Here is a 17,953-nt window from a genome sequence, read left to right as displayed (position 1 = left end):
GGAGCCGGGCGGAGATCGCCCCACCGCACACTGGCCAGGGGAGAGAAGCTCCACCTAAAAAAAAAAAAAAAAAAAAAAAAAAAAACTTGTAATATACATAGGCAAGCCAGAAGTCAGGCTAAGAACTGTAGAAGTAGCAGAGACCTTGAGGATCGTCTATTCCTGTGGTTTTTCAATTTGGGTTCAAGAGTCATGTAGTAGCTCCATGAAAGGGCCTCCAGGCAGAGGGGCATGGCCCCTCCCTCCCTCCTCCCATCTCTATCTGTCTGTCTCTCAGAATCAGTTTCGTTAACTGAAAGGAATACTAATACAGGCAACACCCAGTATGGATGCTAAAAGGGATATCGCAGATTGTAGAGAGGGGGAGTTTAGTCAAACAAATGACCAAGGTTTTCTTTGCTTTAAACCTGTCCTTGTGAGATGTCCCATGCCACTACCTAGTCTTTGCCTTCAGAGGCTACCTACAAGCATTGCTCCCATTTCTTCAGGGACAGAGTATGTCAAACACTGTGACCTCCCCAAGCAGGGCCTCCCTAAGACTTGCTTCAGCTGACTAATCAGGCACTTAGAACTGTTACCTCTTTGGTTAAATGGGAGCAGACTGATTTTGCAATCCTGGCAGCCAAATTTATAATATGCCTGTCTGCTTGATTTTCAGGATAGCTTGGGCACTGTTGAACGGACCCAGGATTCCGAAGGCTCCTTCAAATTGGAGGATCCTACAGAGGTGACCCCAGGATTGAGCTTCTTTAATCCCGTCTGTGCCACCCCCAACAGCAAGGTAGGTGGGCTAAAAGGCAGGCATTGGAAAACTGGATTAGCATCCTTCTCTGCATTATCCATGACAGACCAGTAGAAGAGAGGCAGGTGGAGTAAAGGTGTAATCAGCTTGCTGGGAACTAGGGGTCACGCATAGACTAGAGTCTGGTTTTTTCCATGGAATGATCTTAAAGAATACCTCATACTACTGGGAGTATGTCGAGCATCTATAGCAGCTCGGCTGGGCTGAGCTTCTGCCCCTTTCTAAAGTCTATTCATACCTGTCTCTGTCCCTCCTAGATCCTGAAAGAGATGTGCGACGTGGAGCAGGTGCTGTCAAAGGAGACTCCCCCAGCTCCCTCCCTTTTTGACCTCCCAGAGTTGAAACATGTAGCAACAGAATACCAAGAAAATAAGGCTCCAGGGAAGAGAAAGAAACGAGCTCTGGCCAGCAACACCAGCTTCTTCTCTGGCTGCTCCCCTATCGAAGAAGAGGCCCACTGAAGTTGGAGTCATCGTCTCTACCCTCAGTCCGGCTTGGGAGATCTTTCAGGTTGCAGCCAGAAGGGGTTTTTAAATGACTTCTCTGGATTTCAGGTTTCTTGCTGTTGAAAAAAGGAAAAAAGCATTACTGAAAAGAAGGTAACCTCTGTTGGATGTTGGCCCTCAGCCTCCAGCTCCAGACTACTACTCACTGTTCTCCAGAAGGGTGCCAAACCACCTACTGAAGAGAGAACCAACTGACTTTCCTAATGACTCATCAGGAACCAGTCCTCAAAATCATCAAGTTATTTCTTATTTGTGAGCAGTTCAGGCTATCTCATGACGGGGATGAGGCCAAGGCTTTCTTATCTTTTGGTTGTCTCTGCTTAACGGAGGAGCCTGGCCTAGGATGGAGGCCTGGTTTAGATCTTTCATTCCACCTCAGGAATGGGGTTGTGATCTGTACTGTCCTGACCTTCTCTGAATTGTGTTTCAATAGTACTCTCAATTGTCTTCCATGTTGTTGAAGTAAATGAATTATTTTTAAATGTTAAGTAAGTAAATAAACCTTAGCCCATCTACTGTTTGGGAAGATCCTTCTGTGCTAGAGGGAGAAATAAAATTTCCACCTGTGTTCCTGAGCCCCTGAGGAAGCTATTAAGGGGATTCATTACAAGTACCTGAGCCTCCCTGCCTTATTGTAGCTGTCCTCTTTCCCAGAAGGTAGTGTGGAGTGTGACATGTCTTTATGTTGCTCTGCTACCCTAAGAAATCAGAATCACGTTAGCAAGGCCAGTGGCCTGACCTCCACTGTGGAACCTGCCTGGCTTCCAGATTTGGGAGGAAGAAACCACGTTTACTAACCATCTCCATGTTCTTGCCACAATTCTATTTGTTCTTCACACACACACACACACAAAGGTCAACACAGATAGATGTCCTTATTTTGCATTTGAGGAAACTGGGGTACAAAGAAGTTAAGTAACTTACCCAGAGTCACAAAGTTAGTGAGCTAGGACCCGAACGCAGAGCTACCATCCAAGCTTCACTCTAGCCAACTCTCTAGAGTGCCAGCAGCGGCCACTTCTAATGCCCTGCAGCCTGATTTCTTAGTGTAGGTGGGGCATTGCACCATACTGCTGTCCAGTCCCAGGGCAGAACGGCACTGGCTCCTTGCATTCTCCTTTGAAAGACGCTTATGCCTTACAATGTATCAGGGTTCTCCATCTCTGCTTAAAGCTAAAAGGGGGCCAGCCCTGGAATACCATACACAGGCTGCTGACTGGCCTTGTCTTCTGAGGTGCTCACAAGCCCTGCGCTTCATATCTATGCATTCTGAATCCCAAAACCCTTCTCCCCAAAAAAGCTCCCAAACCATCCCCAAAAACTCAAAAGCCAAGACTCCTCTAGAATCCACCAGAGCCCAAGCAAAAGAAATTGAGCAACAGTCTGCCTAGAATGAAGCCTGCAATGGACTAGGTGACCTGCTGGTCCTCCCTGGCCTCCTGCCAGCAAGCAGCCCTGCTTCTCTTTGCATTTTAATGCCGGGGGAGCCTCTGCCATTGCCAACTAGAGCCTCTGGACACAATGGGAAGGCTGAGTGGGAGGGGGGCCAGCTCTTGGCATAAGAGAGCCAGTCTTCCTTCTCACTATTTGAAATCCAGTGTGTGGCGGGGGAGGGGGAAGCAGACTTATCCCCAGAGAAAACATCCTTTCCCACCAACACTGCACTAATAGCCCCCAGACCTCGAGTCACCGCATCAGGCATAATGTAGAGGGAGAGGTCAATCAAGCCAGCCCCCGGCCCCCATCCCACCCAGACCCCTGTGCTTTAGCACTAAGCAAACTCTATAGCGTGCTAACCGGCCCTTCCCCGCTGATGCTATAGTAACAGCATCTTTTGTATGTGTTCATCTTCCAAAAGCCTGTGACCCCAATATACGCTACACTCCTCAAAGGATTCTTGGAAAGAGACTCATATGCCTTAGGGACAAGGCAGTAGAAATGACACAAGTCCTGAATGAGCATCTCCTGTCTGGGGTGATGAGGGAAGACGGGAGAACTACTAGTGTCACCCAGGATCCACAAGGCCCATGGGGACCTCTGGTCCAGAAACAGGGCAACTTGCTGTCCAGAGTTCAGGAAGTAGCTTGCAGCTTCCGTTGCCCAGGCTGGAGTGCAGTAGCACAATCTCAACTCACTGCAGCCTCGAGCAGGCTCAAGCAATCTTCCCACATCAGCCTCCCAAGTAGCTGGGATTATAGGTGCACACCACCATGCCTGGCTAATTTTTGTATTTTTTGTAGAGACAGGGTTTTCACCATGTTGGCCAGGCTGGTCTTGAACTCCTGACCTCAGGTGATCCACCCGCCTCGGCCTCCCAAAGTGCTGGGATTACAGGTGTGAGACACCGCTCCAGGCTGCAGCTTCTTACACATGCACCTTGCTGAATTAGAAGTAGGAGCTCAAGAGGGGAGGGGGCTTAATGAATCAAGGCTGTATTCCCAGGGAGCTTGAGACTTGATGTTAGACTTACACACACACACACACACGCACGCACACACACACACACACACACACACGCCTTTCCAGTGGGCTGGCTGGACCTCTTCTCCTCACTGCCAAGCTGCAAAGTTGTGTGGTCACCTCCCCCCCAGCTTCCCGCCAGCCTGTGCCCTCAGCCCTCGCCTCCCTGAGCCAGGACAAAGGCCCGGCAGTGACTGGGAGGGGAACAGGAGGAGGGACAGAGGGATGGGAAAGGCTGCACAAAGGAATTCCTCACCCCAAGCCCCCTGACCGCCAGCAAGTGAAGAAGCAGATTTGCTCTCCCTCCCCCTTCCTGCCTTCCATCTTCCCACTCGGGCTATGCCCAGGACACAGAGCAGCTGCAGGCCTTGGGAGAGGACCCACACAGCCTCCTGTAGGTGGCAACAGTGCCACCTGTTTGACTCATAGGGCTGAACCGAGGACTGAAAAAGGGAGGAGGCAGACCACTCGGAGAGGAGCTGGGAAGCAGTGCAGAGAGCAGAGTGGAGCGGAGCTGCCACTGAGCAAAGGTGTGAGGGCTCGGGAAGGCTGGGGGGCTACAGCTGGGAGCTGTGGAGCAGAGACCAGCTCCATCCCGCTGGGCTTGGACCAGGGGATTGAATGGCACCCCTGTCAGCTCCCCTACTTGGGGTTTTCAGGCTGCTCAGACCCTGATCCCATCCTACAGACAGCTCCTGAAGGGAGGGGACTCTGGAAGGCAGTGTCTGGGGCACAGGGGTAGGACCCCAGGGGAGGCAAGAGCTTAGGGCAGGCTATCAAACCAGCTCCAAGATGGGCAGAGGCAAGGGCTTCCCTTTGGGTTGGCTTTTTACCGGGAAGGGTCTCAGGGCAGAGATTTCCTTCCCCCAGCTCCAGCTCCTCACCCCTACCCTTAACCCTCCTTTCCCAAGGCAGCATAAAGAGGGCAGTTCGGAAGCAGCCACACCTTCCTCCTTACCGGACCCAGCCACTGTGCACTCCTCTAAGACTCCATAGCCTCTGGGGAGCTCGGAGGACAAGGGGTCCTGTCCCTCAGCCCACATGCACACATGCTCACACACTTTGGGTGTATCCAGGGGCTCCTTTACATACTCAAAGTCACCTGAAATCGTCTGGTACCGACAGCCAGTTGTGCAAACACAAGTACAAATGCTGACACAAATCGCACCCCCTCTCGTGTAGAATCAGTCACATACCCAGCCAAGTCTGGGGATCAGCTCAGTCAGCCAAACCCAGAAGCATAAGGTACAGGGGTCCCCTGCCCCAAGACAACCACACCCCGCATTCACACCTTTGCCCTGCATTTGTTGTACTCTGACCAAAGCTAACTTAGAGGGTGGGGCTCCTGAAGGCGGGTCTGGGCTTCTGGTTGGGGTAGGGGGATGACTGGGCAGGAAAGGGCAGGACTTGAGGGGGAGGCTTTGTATTTTGAAAATCCAAAGATTCCTTTAGAAGACTGGGAGTGACCCAGGCAACATGTTCACCTCAAGTCTTCCTCTTTTTGGCAGTGCCCTCTGTCCCCTGGGAGGTGGACACAGAGAATCTTTCAGGGATTTGTGATCTGAATAATCTCTATATCCATAGCAACCGGCCAACTAGCTGGGCCTTCATTAGCCCCAGGTCAGAACTGGAACCTTTGCTTCAGGTTACTTCTGCTTCCTGGGCCGGAAAGCGGAAAGCAATTCAGCACGGGGCTGCCTCCAGCTTGGCCAAACCTGCTTTAACTTGCTGAACTGAGTTTGCCCCACCCTGGGCAGTTTCTCTTGAGTTCTTTACCCCCAGGGCAAGTACTCCATCCCCAGAGGTGTGTGCTGTTAAATGGGGAGGAGCTGGAGACAGTGGATATGCATCCTGCCCGAAAAGAGGCTGGACCTCTTGGGTGTCCCACTGACTCTCCAGGTATCAAGATTAAAGGGAAACGAAGGCTCTGGAGATTGTCTCCCATTGCCAGGCTTGCAGCTGGGGCTGCTCGCTTCGTCCAGTCTGGCACTCTGGGCCTGCCCCGTGACCTCCGTTGCTGAGCAGCGGCCCAGGCCTCTGCTCCTCCCCCGGGCTCCTCAGATACACTGGGAGGGAGACTGGGATCTGCCCTCTGCCAGGGTCCCTGATGGTTGAGTGTCCCTTCCCCCAGGCCTTCACCATGGCCGAGTCCCCCGGCTGCTGCTCCGTCTGGGCCCGCTGCCTCCACTGCCTGTATAGCTGCCACTGGAGGAAATGCCCCAGAGAGAGGATGCAAACCAGCAAGGTGGAGTAGGGATGGAGGGGGGAGGCTGGAAGTCAGAAGGCAGAGGCCCACTGGAGGGGATAAGAAGGCCAATTGTGCTCATAGACAGTTTGGGGGAAGGGGCTCTCTCTCCCAGGAAGAAAATCTCCCTCAAATATGGAAAGAGCTGCCCCCTGAGCAGAGCAGCCCAACACGGGGCAGGCAGCTCCCTTCAGCTGCCACCTGTTGGGGACTCTGAGCTTCAAGTGGGTATTGGTTGTGAGTTTCTCTCCTGCCCCTTTGCAGTGCGACTGTATCTGGTTTGGCCTGCTGTTCCTCACCTTCCTACTCTCCCTGGGCTGGCTGTACATCGGGCTCGTCCTTCTCAATGACCTGCACAACTTCAATGAGTGTGTCATGGATTACCCCCGCCGCTTCCCCAGCATCCATGTCAACCTGCTCCCCACCCTGGGACCCCTAGGCGCCCCACTGTCAGTCATCCCCCAGCCCTGCCCAGCTCCTCAAACCCAGCTCTGCTGCTACCCAATCTCCTTAGAAAATCCCTCCACAAAATCTCAATCCTTGGAGCCCCTGGCCCCGTGAGGGGCTTTCTCCTCGCTCCCTTCTAGTCCTCCTGGATCCACCCACCCCACCTCCCCTCAGGCCACTATTGACACCCCTTCCCCCACTTGGACACTTCCCTCTCCCCTCCCACAGATTCCTCTTCCGCCGCTGGGGACACTGGATGGACTGGTCCCTGGCATTCCTGCTGGTCATCTCTCTACTGGTCACATATGCATCCTTGCTATTGGTGGGTCCGGAGGCCGCTGGCCTAACCCCACCTCAGCCTTCCTTCCTGCTTAGTTCTAGCTCCCTATTCTCATCCTGGCCACTGAGGGAGGGGCTAATTCTTGGGTAGGAGGGAGGTACCAGCCTGGGAAGCCCACCTCAGTAACCTTGCTCCCCTCTTGGTGCCCCATAAGTCCCACCACTGTCTGCCCCCAGGTCCTGGCCCTGCTCCTGCGGCTTTGTAGACAGCCCCTGCATCTGCACAGCCTCCACAAGGTACAGTAGGGATGGGAATGCATGGGAGAGGGGGCCACTGGGCCCAGCAATTGGCTGGCTATTTGCTGAGGACCTCACTTTTATACCCCCGGGGGGTCAAGCCCAGGACCTGAAGCCCAGTAAGTATTTGTTGAGTGAAAGGAGGAAAGCAGATGCGTCAGGGGAAGGGAAGGGTCGGGTCCCCTCTCCAGAGAGTGAAGGAGCAGCTCACCAACCATAAGCCCAAATGGACCAAAAGGCCTCATTCATCCCTGGGCCCCCAGGTGCTGCTGCTCCTCATTATGCTACTTGTGGCCGCTGGCCTTGTGGGACTGGACATCCAATGGCAGCAGGAGTGGCATAGCTTGCGTGTGTCACTGCAGGTGAGTGGCCAATCTCCCGTGTCTAGGCGGGAGCCTTGGCTTGCAGCCAACTCTAGAACGTATCTTGCTCCTGTTCCCCCAAGACTATAGGTAGCTCTGAACTGCAGCAGTCAGGCCCTAAGAGGAAAGCGGGGAGGGGCACTGGAGAAGAGCCTGCCTCACCAGCTCTTGTCCACAGGCCACAGCCCCATTCCTTCATATTGGAGCAGCCGCTGGAATCACCCTCCTGGCCTGGCCTGTGGCTGATACCTTCTACCGTATCCACCGAAGAGGTGCCAATGCCACTGCCCCACTCACCCTTGCTGGCCACTCATGCTCCGCCACCTGCACTCTGCCTTCCGTCCCCAGAGCTCTCCCCTTGCCCATTCTTGAAAGCCTGTCCCCCGCTCCCCACAGGTCCCAAGATTCTGCTACTGCTCCTATTTTTTGGAGTTGTCCTGGTCATCTACTTGGCCCCGCTATGCATCTCCTCGCCCTGCATCATGGAACGCAGAGACTTACCACCCAAGCCTGGGCTGGTGGGACACCGAGGGGCCCCCATGGTGAGTGTTGGACAGAATGCTGGAAGGGTCAGGAAGGTCTGCTCGTCCGCGCTACAGCGGCCAGGGCTGTGGGTTCCCAGTCTCCCACCCTCCCCTGCTACCTCATCGCCTATTCCCTTTCACAGCTGGCTCCCGAGAACACCCTGATGTCCTTGCGGAAGACAGCTGAATGCGGAGCTACTGTGTTTGAGACTGATGTGATGGTCAGGTGAGGGAAGCTGGGGCTTAGGGGATCTGGGGGGCTGAAGGATATGATGACCAGCCCCAGAGCTTGGCCCTCTGACACCCCTTGTGCCCTCAGCTCCGACGGGGTCCCCTTCCTCATGCATGATGAGCACCTGAGCAGGACCACGAATGTAGCCTCTGTATTCCCAACCCGAATCACAGCCCACAGCAGTGACTTCTCCTGGGCTGAACTGAAGAGACTCAATGCTGGGTCCTGGTTCCTAGAGGTGAGGACAGCCTCTGCAAAGAGGCAGCCACCTACAGGGACACTCAGAGAGGGCAGAGTTCATTCTGTTGATAAGCATTTGCTCAGCCCTGTGCTAGGCAATAAGAACACAGTCTGTGCTCTCACTCAAGTCACTTCCACCTAGTAGAGAGCCCAGGCAGCAGACGATTCAGGAAACCTAGAGCAATAAAAACAGTTTCCTGCCTGGGAGAGAATCAGGAGTGGATTCATACAGGAGAAGATGAGAGTCTTCTCCTAAGATGCACAAAGCAGGGAACGGGAACTCCGTCAGAGGGAAGAGGACATGTGAAACCCAGAAGTCTGAAAAAGGGTGTTTCCAGGAATAAAATGTGGCTGAACGTAACTGAGAGAGACAATTCATGGGAGTGGTAGGGAGCAGAGGCTTGGCCTTGAAGATCTCCGAATGCCTGGCCCAGAAGTGTCAACTTCAATCCTGTAAGTGGTACAAAATATTTAAAAGGATATTGAATTTTTTCAGTTCCTCTTTCCCTGATTGTAAAAGTAGTAATACATGTTCATTGTAAAAAGTAAAACATCAGAGAAATAAGAAATAACATAGAAATCAAAGTCTCCCATAATCCAATCCCTCTGAAATATTCACTGTTAACAGTTGGATACACACACACAGACACACACACAGTTCCCGACTTATGAGGTTCCACTTAATGATTTTTTTTACTTTATGATGATTTGAGATTGATATACATTTAGTAGAAACTATACTTAGAGTACCCATACAACAACTGTTTTTCATTTTCAGTACAATATTCAATAAATCACATGAGATATTCAATACTTCATTACAAAATAGGTTTGGTATTAGATGATTTTTGCCTAACTATAGGCTAATGTAAGTTCTGAGCACACTTAGGGTAGGCTAGGCTAAGCTAGGATATTTAGTAGGTTAGGTCTATTAAATGCATTTTTGATTTTCAATCTTTTCAACTTAAAATGGGTTTATCAAGATAAAACTCCATCATAAGTCAAGGTGCATCTGCATACACAAACACACACTCTCTATTTTGCACAAATAGAATCATTACACAGACTCTTTTGCCATTTGCTTCTTTTCCATTTAATTCTTTGTTGTTGTTGTTGTTGTTGTTTTTTGTTTTTTGTTTTTTGTTTTTTGTTTGAGACGGAGTCTCGCTCTGTCACCCAGGCTGGAGTGCAGTGGTGTGATCTCAGCTCACTGCAAGCTCCGCCTCCTGGGTTTACGCCATTCTCCTGCCTCAGCCTCCCGAGTAGCTGGGACTACAGGCGCCCGCCACCTGGCCCGGCTAGTTTTTGTGTATTTTTTAGTAGAGACGGGGTCTCACCCTGTTAGCCAGGATGGTCTCGATCTCCTGACCTCGTGATCCGCCCGTCTCGGCCTCCCAAAGTGCTGGGATTACAGGCTTGAGCCACCGCGCCCGGCCCCATTTAATTCTTTACATCATATCAGATCAGAGTGATTAAGAGCAAAGGATGTCTGGGTTTAAACCCTGGCTCCACCACTTACTGGCTGTGTGACCCGAGGCAGCATTTCTGAAGTCTCTCTGTGCCTCAATTTTCTCATTTGTACAATGGGAATAACAACAGTGCCTACCTTGTAGGGTTATTGGGAGGATTAAATCAGTTAATACACACAAAGTACTCAGAACACTGCCTGGCACACAGTAAGTCCTTAATAAGTGTTAGATAGCTAGCTTTATCCATGTCAGCAATTAGGAAGTGAGGTCATTCATTGAGAATAAGGAGAGGAGAGGAGAGTAGCAGAGGCTTGGAATAACACTAGGGGGAATGGAAGAGGGAGCAAATCAAGAGCAAGTAAAAGGATTGCTAAGCAGTGCTGAGAGCGAAAAATAAGGACTGCAGTGCCAAGAGCCCACATTTTGTACTCTGCCCATGGCAGTGCTCAGTCCCCAGTTCTAGTGGTAGAGGAGGCAGACAATTGTAGAACTGAATCAGTCTGGGAGTTGTAGGGCAAGTGGGACAGAAAGGGAGCTGAGAGTGCTATGGAAAAGTAGTCCAAGCTGTGGATGGACCATGGGTAGGAGATGTAGGTGCAGCTAGAAAGGGGCTGATGAACTGGGAAGAAACCAAAGGGTTAAGATTGCAGAGGTCTCCTCGAGACCAACGAGAAGATGTAGTGGGAGAGAGGAAGTTAGGAAACTGGAAGGGCAGGAGGTTGAGGTCACAGAGTAAGTTGTTAGATGGTCTGGAAGAAGGCCACGGTTTGGAAAAGGGCCCTGGCTCAGAGGTGGAGAGAAGCTGGACACCAAGTGGAAGATATGAGTGAAGATAGTGAGGATGGGGGCAAGGCCAGGAGGCCTCTTCTGGTCTTGAAATAATTGTTCTTTCTTATAGAGGCGACCTTTCTGGGGGGCCAAACCGCTGGCAGGCCCTGATCAGAAAGAGGCTGAGAATCAGACGGTACCAGCATTAGAAGAGCTATTGGAGGAAGCCGCAGCCCTCAACCTTTCCATCATGTTCGACTTGCGCCGACCCCCACAAAACCACACATACTATGACACTTTCGTGATCCAGACATTGGAGACTGTGCTGAATGCAAGGGTGCCCCAAACCATGGTGATGTTTCCAGGACCCCCTCTCCCCACCCTGCCTTCCCTAGGCCATGATGATGATGATTTTGAGGCTGCCCCTAGCCCCAGGGCCCTGCCCCAGCTCACATATCCCATTCTGTGGTCAAACCTCTCTGCCCCTGTCCCTGCCCTTGGAATCCCTAGGTCTTCCCCAGCTTCACACCCATCCTTCCTGAACCACAGGTCTTTTGGCTACCAGATGAAGATCGTGCTAATGTCCAACGACGGGCACCTGGAATGCGCCAGATATATGGACATCAGGGAGGCAACAGAACTGAGAGGCCCCAGTTTCTCAACCTCCCCTATCAAGATCTGCCACTATTGGATATCAAGTGAGTGCTAGAGGAAAGGAACCAAGGGGATCACATGAGGCTTAATGGCAGGGAAGAACCAGTTCAGGGAGAGCAAAGCCTCTTCATTCATTCGCTCATACAACAAGTATTTACAGAACACTTGCCCTGTATCAGGTAGTATTGCAGGCTTTGGGGACACAACACGAATCAGACAGACAAGGTTCCTGCTTTTGTGGAATACATGTACTACTGAAAGAAACAGAGAATAAGTCACTTAACGAAATACATGCATATTGGAAAGTGAAAAAGTGTTATGAAGACAAAACAGAGAGATGTAGAAGAGTGGTTAGGTTTGGGAGTGATGGGCTGGAGCAGGGAGGTGGGTGCAGCCACATTAGGAAGGCTGGTTAAAGAGGTGATATCTAAGCTGAGACCTGAATGGTCACAAGGAGCTAACTACGAGCTGCAGAACAGGAACAGTAGCCTAATGAGCAAGGGGAAGGGGAAGCTAGAGAAGCAGGCAGGGGTCAAATTGGGTAGGACCTTGTAGGCCACGGGAAGGATTTTATTCCACAACAAAGAGATCAGGGTAAGACAGCATGAATCAGGGAGAGTCCCAGATGTGAGCTGAGCCCCAGAAGCTGACCCAGCTGAACCATAACGGACTTCAAAGTATCTGGTTGCTAAAGCCTCTTATAAGGTCCTTGTGTTCAGATAGAAAAATGTGAACTCAATGATAGCCCAGTTATCATACGTATTTCTTTTTTTAATTTGAATTTTAATTAAAAAAATTTTTTTAGAGATAGGGTCTCGCTCTGTCACCGAGGCTGTAGTGCAGTGGCCTGATCATAGCTCACTGCAGCTTTGAACGCCTGGGCTCAAGTGATTGTCCCACCTCAGCCTCCTGAGTAGCTAGGACTATAGACACACACCACTATGCAAGGTTAATTTTTTTTTTTTTTTTTTTTTTTTTGTAGAGACAGGTTCCTACTACCTGCCCAGGCTGGTTTCAAACTCCTGGCCTCAAGCAATCTTCCTGCCTTGGCTTCCCAAAGTGCTGGGATTACAAGCCTGAGCCATTGTCCCCCTCAGCCTCCCGGTTATAAGCATGAGCCACTTCACCTAGCTATATAGGTATTTCTTTCCCCAAGTTATCACCAAAGAGGAAGACATGACATAGGGTTTGGCTCTCACCTTAGTCTTGTCTTGGTCAACATCAGCTGCTAATCAACTGCTGATCATGTTTCCAAATGATGTGAATTGGTGATGAATACACTGATGATGGAATCGATGCCCTGAAAGGTCTAGGTGCTGGAAAAAGATAGGCCAAATCTAGCAAGATGAAATGCACCAGGGATAGATGTAAAGACCTCTATTTGGGGCCCAAAAGAATTTCAGTTGCATAAAGACCAGAGAGGAGACACTGGCATCAACAGGAACATGTGTGAAAAAGATCAGGGCTTTCATTAAACAGTATACATAGTGAGTCATCAGTGGGATGTAACATTGCCAAAGGCTAACCTGACTCTGGGCTACCTGAATACAGGCATAGTGCCCAGAGGACAGGAGGAGATAGTTTTGCTCTATTCAAAGCTGACCCAAGTTGGCCAGGCATGGTGGCTCCCACCTGTAATCCCAGCACTTTGGGAGGCTGAGGCAGAAGGATCACTTGAGCCCAGGAGGTCGAGGCTGCAGTGAGCCAAGACTGTGCCACTGCACTCCAGAGCAAGATCCTGTCTCAAAAAAAAGGCTGGTCCAAGCCTATTTGGGATATTATTTTCAGAGACAGGCCCCATATTTTCAAAGGAACATTGATAAATTGCAATATATCATATTAGAGAGGCTTGTACAGGGAAGGAAATAATAAGAGTAATGGCTGAAGGAGCTGGAGCTGTGGGGCCTAGAGAAGAGAAGGCTCAGGGAGACAGGGCCTCTGCTCAGGACCCAGGGGAGAGACACATTGTGTGGCCCCAGATAGCAAGGCTAGTACCCATGGGTGGAATCCACCTGAAGACAGAGTTCAGCTATGAAAGGAAAATCACTGTTGGTCAGGGGCTGCTATGGAAAGGCAGAGCTGATACCTCCTTGGCAGTGGCACTGTAGATTCAAGCACAGGCAGGGGGCTGCCTCCCATGTCCCGTGCACCATGATTCTGGATGTTCCCTATTTTCTTTCCCACCTTCACAGGGCATTGCACAAGGATAATGTCTCAGTGAACCTATTTGTAGTGAACAAACCCTGGCTCTTCTCCCTGCTTTGGTGTGCAGGGGTGGATTCGGTCACCACCAACGACTGCCAGCTGCTGCAACAGATGCGTTACCCTATCTGGCTTATTGTAAGGGCTCTGGGACTGTCACCTCTCCTCTTCTTCTCCCATCCATGGTTTTCCTTAATCCTGTCCCTCTCTTCCTTCCTTATTTCCCCTGATATACTACCCTTGGGACTTTTTCCTATTTTCACAGACCCCTCAAACCTACCTAATCATATGGGTCATTACCAATTCTGTCTCCACCATGCTGCTTTTGTGGACCTTCCTCTTCCAAAGGTGAGTGCTTTGTGCCTCAGCTTTCTGGGTCCTTACTTTCTCCAGGGCCCTGGTGATGAGGCTGCTTCAGACTCATATATGCTGCCCAGGGCTGAGGGTCTGTTTAGTTCCTTTGAGATTCTTAGGCCCTTCCTTATACTATCAAATTGGCTTGAATATGGGAAAGGCAGTTAAGGGAGCAGGTGTGGGGGCTGGAAGGGCCGGCTTGAAGCTAGCTGAACTCACAATGGGAAGCTTTTCTCCCCACAGGAGATTTGTTAAGAAGAGAGGGAAAACTGGTAAGAACTTTCTCCCCTCACCTCATAATTCTCCTCCCGTAGCTTTCCCCTTGCTTCACTCCCTAGATGATCTACCCTCCCGCTCCTCCCCAGGCTTGGAAACAGCAGTGCTGCTGAGGAGGATCAACAATTTCATGATGGAGTGAATGCCCTGCCCTGCCTCACCACCCAAGCCAGTCTACATTGCGCAAACAGCAAGGGTTGGAGAGCAGCTGAAATGGAATGCTTCGGGGGTGGTGGGTTGCAGTGAGGGGAGCTTTGCCAACAGGAGGTTTTGAACCATGAGGGCCCAGGTGATGGGCATTCCCTAAGCTGCTATGTTATCTGCCCCCCTTGGAGTTTTGACCTGAGATGTTTGGGAACACAGTGAGTCATTTGGGGAGTTTCTCCCCAAATGAAACTAGAACAGAGGAAGTAAAAGGGAGATTGCTCGGATAATGTCTCAGACTTGTGTGCACGTGTTCTTGCATAGAAGGCACAGGGTGTGTCGGGGTGGGATAGCTTGGAAGAGGGACTGAAGGAGATAACGAAATGGTCTTTCCCGGAGAACTGTAAGATGATAGAGACACCATCGCCACTCCACGAGGTACTGTCTTCCCCGACCCTTGCAACTTAGCTGTTTTCCTGCCTAGAGGCCAGAAGCTGAAGAGCCCGTCTAGCCGTGTAATTCTGTGCTTACAGGTGGCTTTTTGCTGTGCGCAGCCTTTTCTTCAAGGCAGGTTGGTTCCTGTATCTTGTCTTAATCTGTTACTCAAGGAATGTAATCTCCATTTGGTCACAGCCTAATCTTTTTGGCTCAGGGGCTGGGGAGAGGAAGCACCTTCCATCTGTGGTTGAATGGGACACGACCTTGAGGGGCCATCATGGGGAGATGGGAGGAGGTGGATTGGAGGTGGGAGGAGAATCACCTGCAGCAATGAAGGACTCGCCGGAGGCCCGCGGGAGAGCAGCCACCTCGGGGGCGTCCGGAGGCCAGGCGCGCGGTGCAGGGTTGCGCTGTAGCTCCACCTTGTGGCCGCCCCAGGAGGAGGGCCGCATCCGTTGTCGCCGTGACGTATTTGCTGAATGCCACCTGTTTTCCGTGCCGCTTGGGGACTCGTGTCCTTGACTCAGGAATCCGAGGGCAAGGTCCGATTTCCACAAGTTTTCGCTCCTCTGGGCTGCGAGCAGGGTCCAATTTCCGGCCCAGCCTTCCCTTCGAGGAGCAAGTTCCCCAATGCGTTTGCGGCTCGGGAGTCCCTGGGCTCCGCAGCTAAGGTGGCCAGTGCGGAGCTGACCGAGGATGAAGAGTCTAGTAGAAGCAGGGAGGGCCTAAGGCAAAAACGGGGACAAGAGGGGCTCTGTGGTGACCCCACAGTCTTCCGCCACACCCACATTCGACCTAGTTCGTATCTCCACACGGAGGGAAGTGGAACTAAGGAGTTGGCCAGGTAGGGAGGTCCGGTTCTCGGTTCCTCCTCTCTCGCCAGACCCTGGGGCAGCACTGGCATCATCGGGACAAGACCCGGCCCCCCACCCTCGGTTGCTGGGCAGCCGCGGGAACTACAGTTCCCAGTGAGTCCCCGGCCATTTCCGGTCTCCGGCTGGACGCAGGCGAGTTTGAATCTGTGTTCCCGCCCCCTTCTCCCGGGCCCACCCCTTCCCTTTCTGGCCGCCCCGCCCTCTCTGCGTATCCCTGCACACTCCGGCTCCGGCGGCCGGCCGCGCCCACGTACCTGGCCTGCAGCTGGCACGGTGGGCGGGGGTGCCAGCATGCGACGCGCGGGGAGGCTGGAGGCGCACGGAGAACGAACGCCGCAATCAGTGCTCCGGTCCTGGTCTTCCTGGGGGTCCACGCCGCTGTGTACCGGGCAGGTCTCTCCCACACTCCGTCTTTTCGAGCAGCGTTCCCTTACTTTTCCGGGTTCCCGATCCATCCCCTCTGTCAGACTGGCTACCAGCCTTAGCTCTAGGGCCCCCAGTCGGCCTGGTACTGCCCGGCTGTCACCTCTCAGCACGTACCTCCTCCCCCATCCCTACTTTAATGTCCCTTCCCAATCGCCCAGTCTCTTCCTCCCCTCACCTCCCAACCTCACCCTGAAGACCTCCAGCAACTCCATCCCTGCAGTCCCAGCCTCTCAGCTCTCACACTCTCAGCTGTGGTCCTCTAACCTCAGCGTCTGGCCCCCCAACCGGAACGACAGCACCCAGCCCCAGCCTCTAACCCCTTTCTCCTAGCCCCTAGCCTTGGGTACGCAACCTTGAGCCTGCCACCGGAAATCCTCACTCTCTTCCCCAGGAGAACTGGACAGCTATAGCGGCTTAACCTATAGGCCCTGGGCTGGATTCTGACACTGACAAAAACTTAAGGGCGGAGGACCCGGGGGAGCTGCTCATTGGGGTTCAGATGTAGTTGCTCTTCGTTATTTTTAGCTGCTGACTCACCGCTTCTGGCATCCGGGTTTGGGGCTAGCAGGCTGGGCAAGGGGGCTATTAATAGAGCAGGAGCACAGCCCCGACCCAGTTCAGTTTGGAAACACAGAGAGCAAGAAGCGTCCCCTGCCACCATGCCCTGTGGAGATGTGGACTGAGCAGTGGCTGGGCCAGATGCTCTCTGGCTGCCAGTTACCTCACCCTGGTATCTCTACCTTGGAACTCTGGAGGGAAAGCCCACGAGGAGACTCCTGGGCACAGCTCTCCCCTAAGCTTGCCATGGCTTGGGGCTCTGCTACAATCAAGCTTCTGTTGTACTAGCTGAGAAGGAAGAGATGCGTCCCAAGTGGAAAGACTGTTTTGGTCATGGCCTTGGCCTGCCTGGGCCCACTCCTGGGCCAGAATGCTAGGTTACTAGAAGGAAACCCTATGGATTTGTGGTCCCTCACAGCCTTCATAAGGATGGAGTGCTTCAGCATGGTCCTAACACAGGGGGCACAGAGATGGGGATCCCCAAACCAGACACAGAGCTCAGAAGCTGCCAGATTCTGTGCTTACCACACCCCCAACCCCGCCATTCTTTTTATTTCTTTCCATTTTGTTGGGCCCTGTCCCTACTCACAGGGATTCACAGACCTCATGATCTCTCCCTTGTCTGGAGAGAAACCGTATTCATGAAAGCCATGGAAAAGTTGTCCCCAGTGAGGTATGAGTGATCCTTTATATGTTGTCATTCCAATGGACCTTTTTATGTTAATGGGCTAACGTAAGAGTTTCCTAATGTATACATTGGGAATCGTGAGGAAATCTTGATGGACTGATCAAAATTATTCCCACGCAAGCTCAATTTGCTAGAATTCCCATTGACTAAGGGTGCACACCCACGACAATGCTCCTCCCCTCCTTGCAAATCAGAAACTTCCACCTTCAGCGACCCGAGTCTCCAGCCCCCAGATGAAACCACATTTGGGGCAAGAGTGATCGTTTCACCACACACAAAATGGAGGTCACCCAGTGAAGCTCTATTTTCAAGAATGAGCCCAGCTTATCAGACAGCAGCGGACCGCGGTCCCAACCCCGTCCATTTGCTGAAGGAGCAGGAGAGGCGGTGGAAGGGGAGAGAAATGGTCTCTGCTTGAAAATCCCTTCCTGAAGTCCTCCATCGCCTGGTTGCCTAGCAACCAGAGCTGCCTGCAGCGGTGTGGGGCCGCTTTTGGTCCGTAGGGGGCGACTGTCCCCCTGGGGTCTCAGACTGGAGCCCTAGCAGTTGGGAGGGCGGTTCCCTAGTTAAGTGTCACAGTGTCTCAGTGTGGCTGACCTCCTCCCAGCCTTGTCAACCCAGTCCAGTCTGAGCGGCAGGGAGCCTATGGAATGAGGAGAAGCTCACTATGAATCTGAAGGGATTTTGCTCACAATCATTAAAAAATG

The 17,953-nt window shown here is 52.2% G+C and overlaps 3 protein-coding genes across 7 annotated transcripts in view; 2 read left to right on the top strand and 1 right to left on the bottom strand.

The window, feature by feature from the left end:
• The window catches only part of KIF4A (kinesin family member 4A), a 134,900-nt gene extending 133,076 nt beyond the window's left edge, over positions 1-1,824 (top strand). Inside the window, exons 30-31 of the mRNA XM_023202397.2 lie at positions 659-781; positions 1,060-1,824. Coding sequence (XP_023058165.2) covers positions 659-781; positions 1,060-1,263 — 327 coding nt within the window. The 3' untranslated portion in view covers positions 1,264-1,824. The remainder of the gene's footprint in view (positions 1-658; positions 782-1,059) is intronic.
• Positions 1,170-16,108, bottom strand: LOC111536119. 2 transcript variants are annotated; one of them, XM_023202404.2, is made up of 3 exons: positions 15,829-16,108; positions 15,022-15,424; positions 1,170-1,364 (listed from the first exon to the last, which is right to left on the bottom strand). In XM_023202404.2, exons 1-3 carry the CDS (start codon positions 16,027-16,029, stop codon positions 1,333-1,335), a joined length of 636 nt encoding a protein of 211 aa, XP_023058172.1. In that variant the 5' UTR covers positions 16,030-16,108; the 3' UTR covers positions 1,170-1,332. The 2 variants fall into 2 exon arrangements, with proteins under 2 accessions (XP_023058172.1, XP_023058170.1); XM_023202402.1 differs by lacking the exon at positions 1,170-1,364 and adding an exon at positions 12,384-12,601.
• On the top strand, positions 3,947-14,564 carry GDPD2 (glycerophosphodiester phosphodiesterase domain containing 2). Of its 4 annotated transcripts, none has more exons than XM_023202399.1 (16): positions 3,947-4,298; positions 5,900-6,013; positions 6,278-6,381; positions 6,689-6,782; positions 6,977-7,036; positions 7,300-7,398; positions 7,577-7,670; positions 7,795-7,940; positions 8,066-8,148; positions 8,242-8,392; positions 10,762-10,983; positions 11,181-11,329; positions 13,478-13,625; positions 13,753-13,835; positions 14,085-14,113; positions 14,207-14,548. In XM_023202399.1, exons 2-16 carry the CDS (start codon positions 5,909-5,911, stop codon positions 14,257-14,259), a joined length of 1,620 nt encoding a protein of 539 aa, XP_023058167.1. In that variant the 5' UTR covers positions 3,947-4,298; positions 5,900-5,908; the 3' UTR covers positions 14,260-14,548. The 4 variants fall into 4 exon arrangements, with proteins under 4 accessions (XP_023058167.1, XP_023058168.1, XP_023058169.1 ...); XM_023202398.2 differs by lacking the exon at positions 3,947-4,298 and adding an exon at positions 12,268-12,418 and having other exon boundaries at positions 5,909-6,013; positions 13,476-13,625; positions 14,207-14,564; XM_023202400.2 differs by lacking the exon at positions 5,900-6,013 and having other exon boundaries at positions 14,207-14,564.
• Positions 16,109-17,953: the final 1,845 nt, after the last annotated feature.

This window comes from Piliocolobus tephrosceles, chromosome 12, assembly GCF_002776525.5.
Source record: "Piliocolobus tephrosceles isolate RC106 chromosome 12, ASM277652v3, whole genome shotgun sequence".
In the NCBI taxonomy this organism is placed as follows: Eukaryota; Metazoa; Chordata; class Mammalia; order Primates; family Cercopithecidae; genus Piliocolobus; species Piliocolobus tephrosceles.
This window is presented reverse-complemented; position numbering and strand designations above follow the sequence as displayed.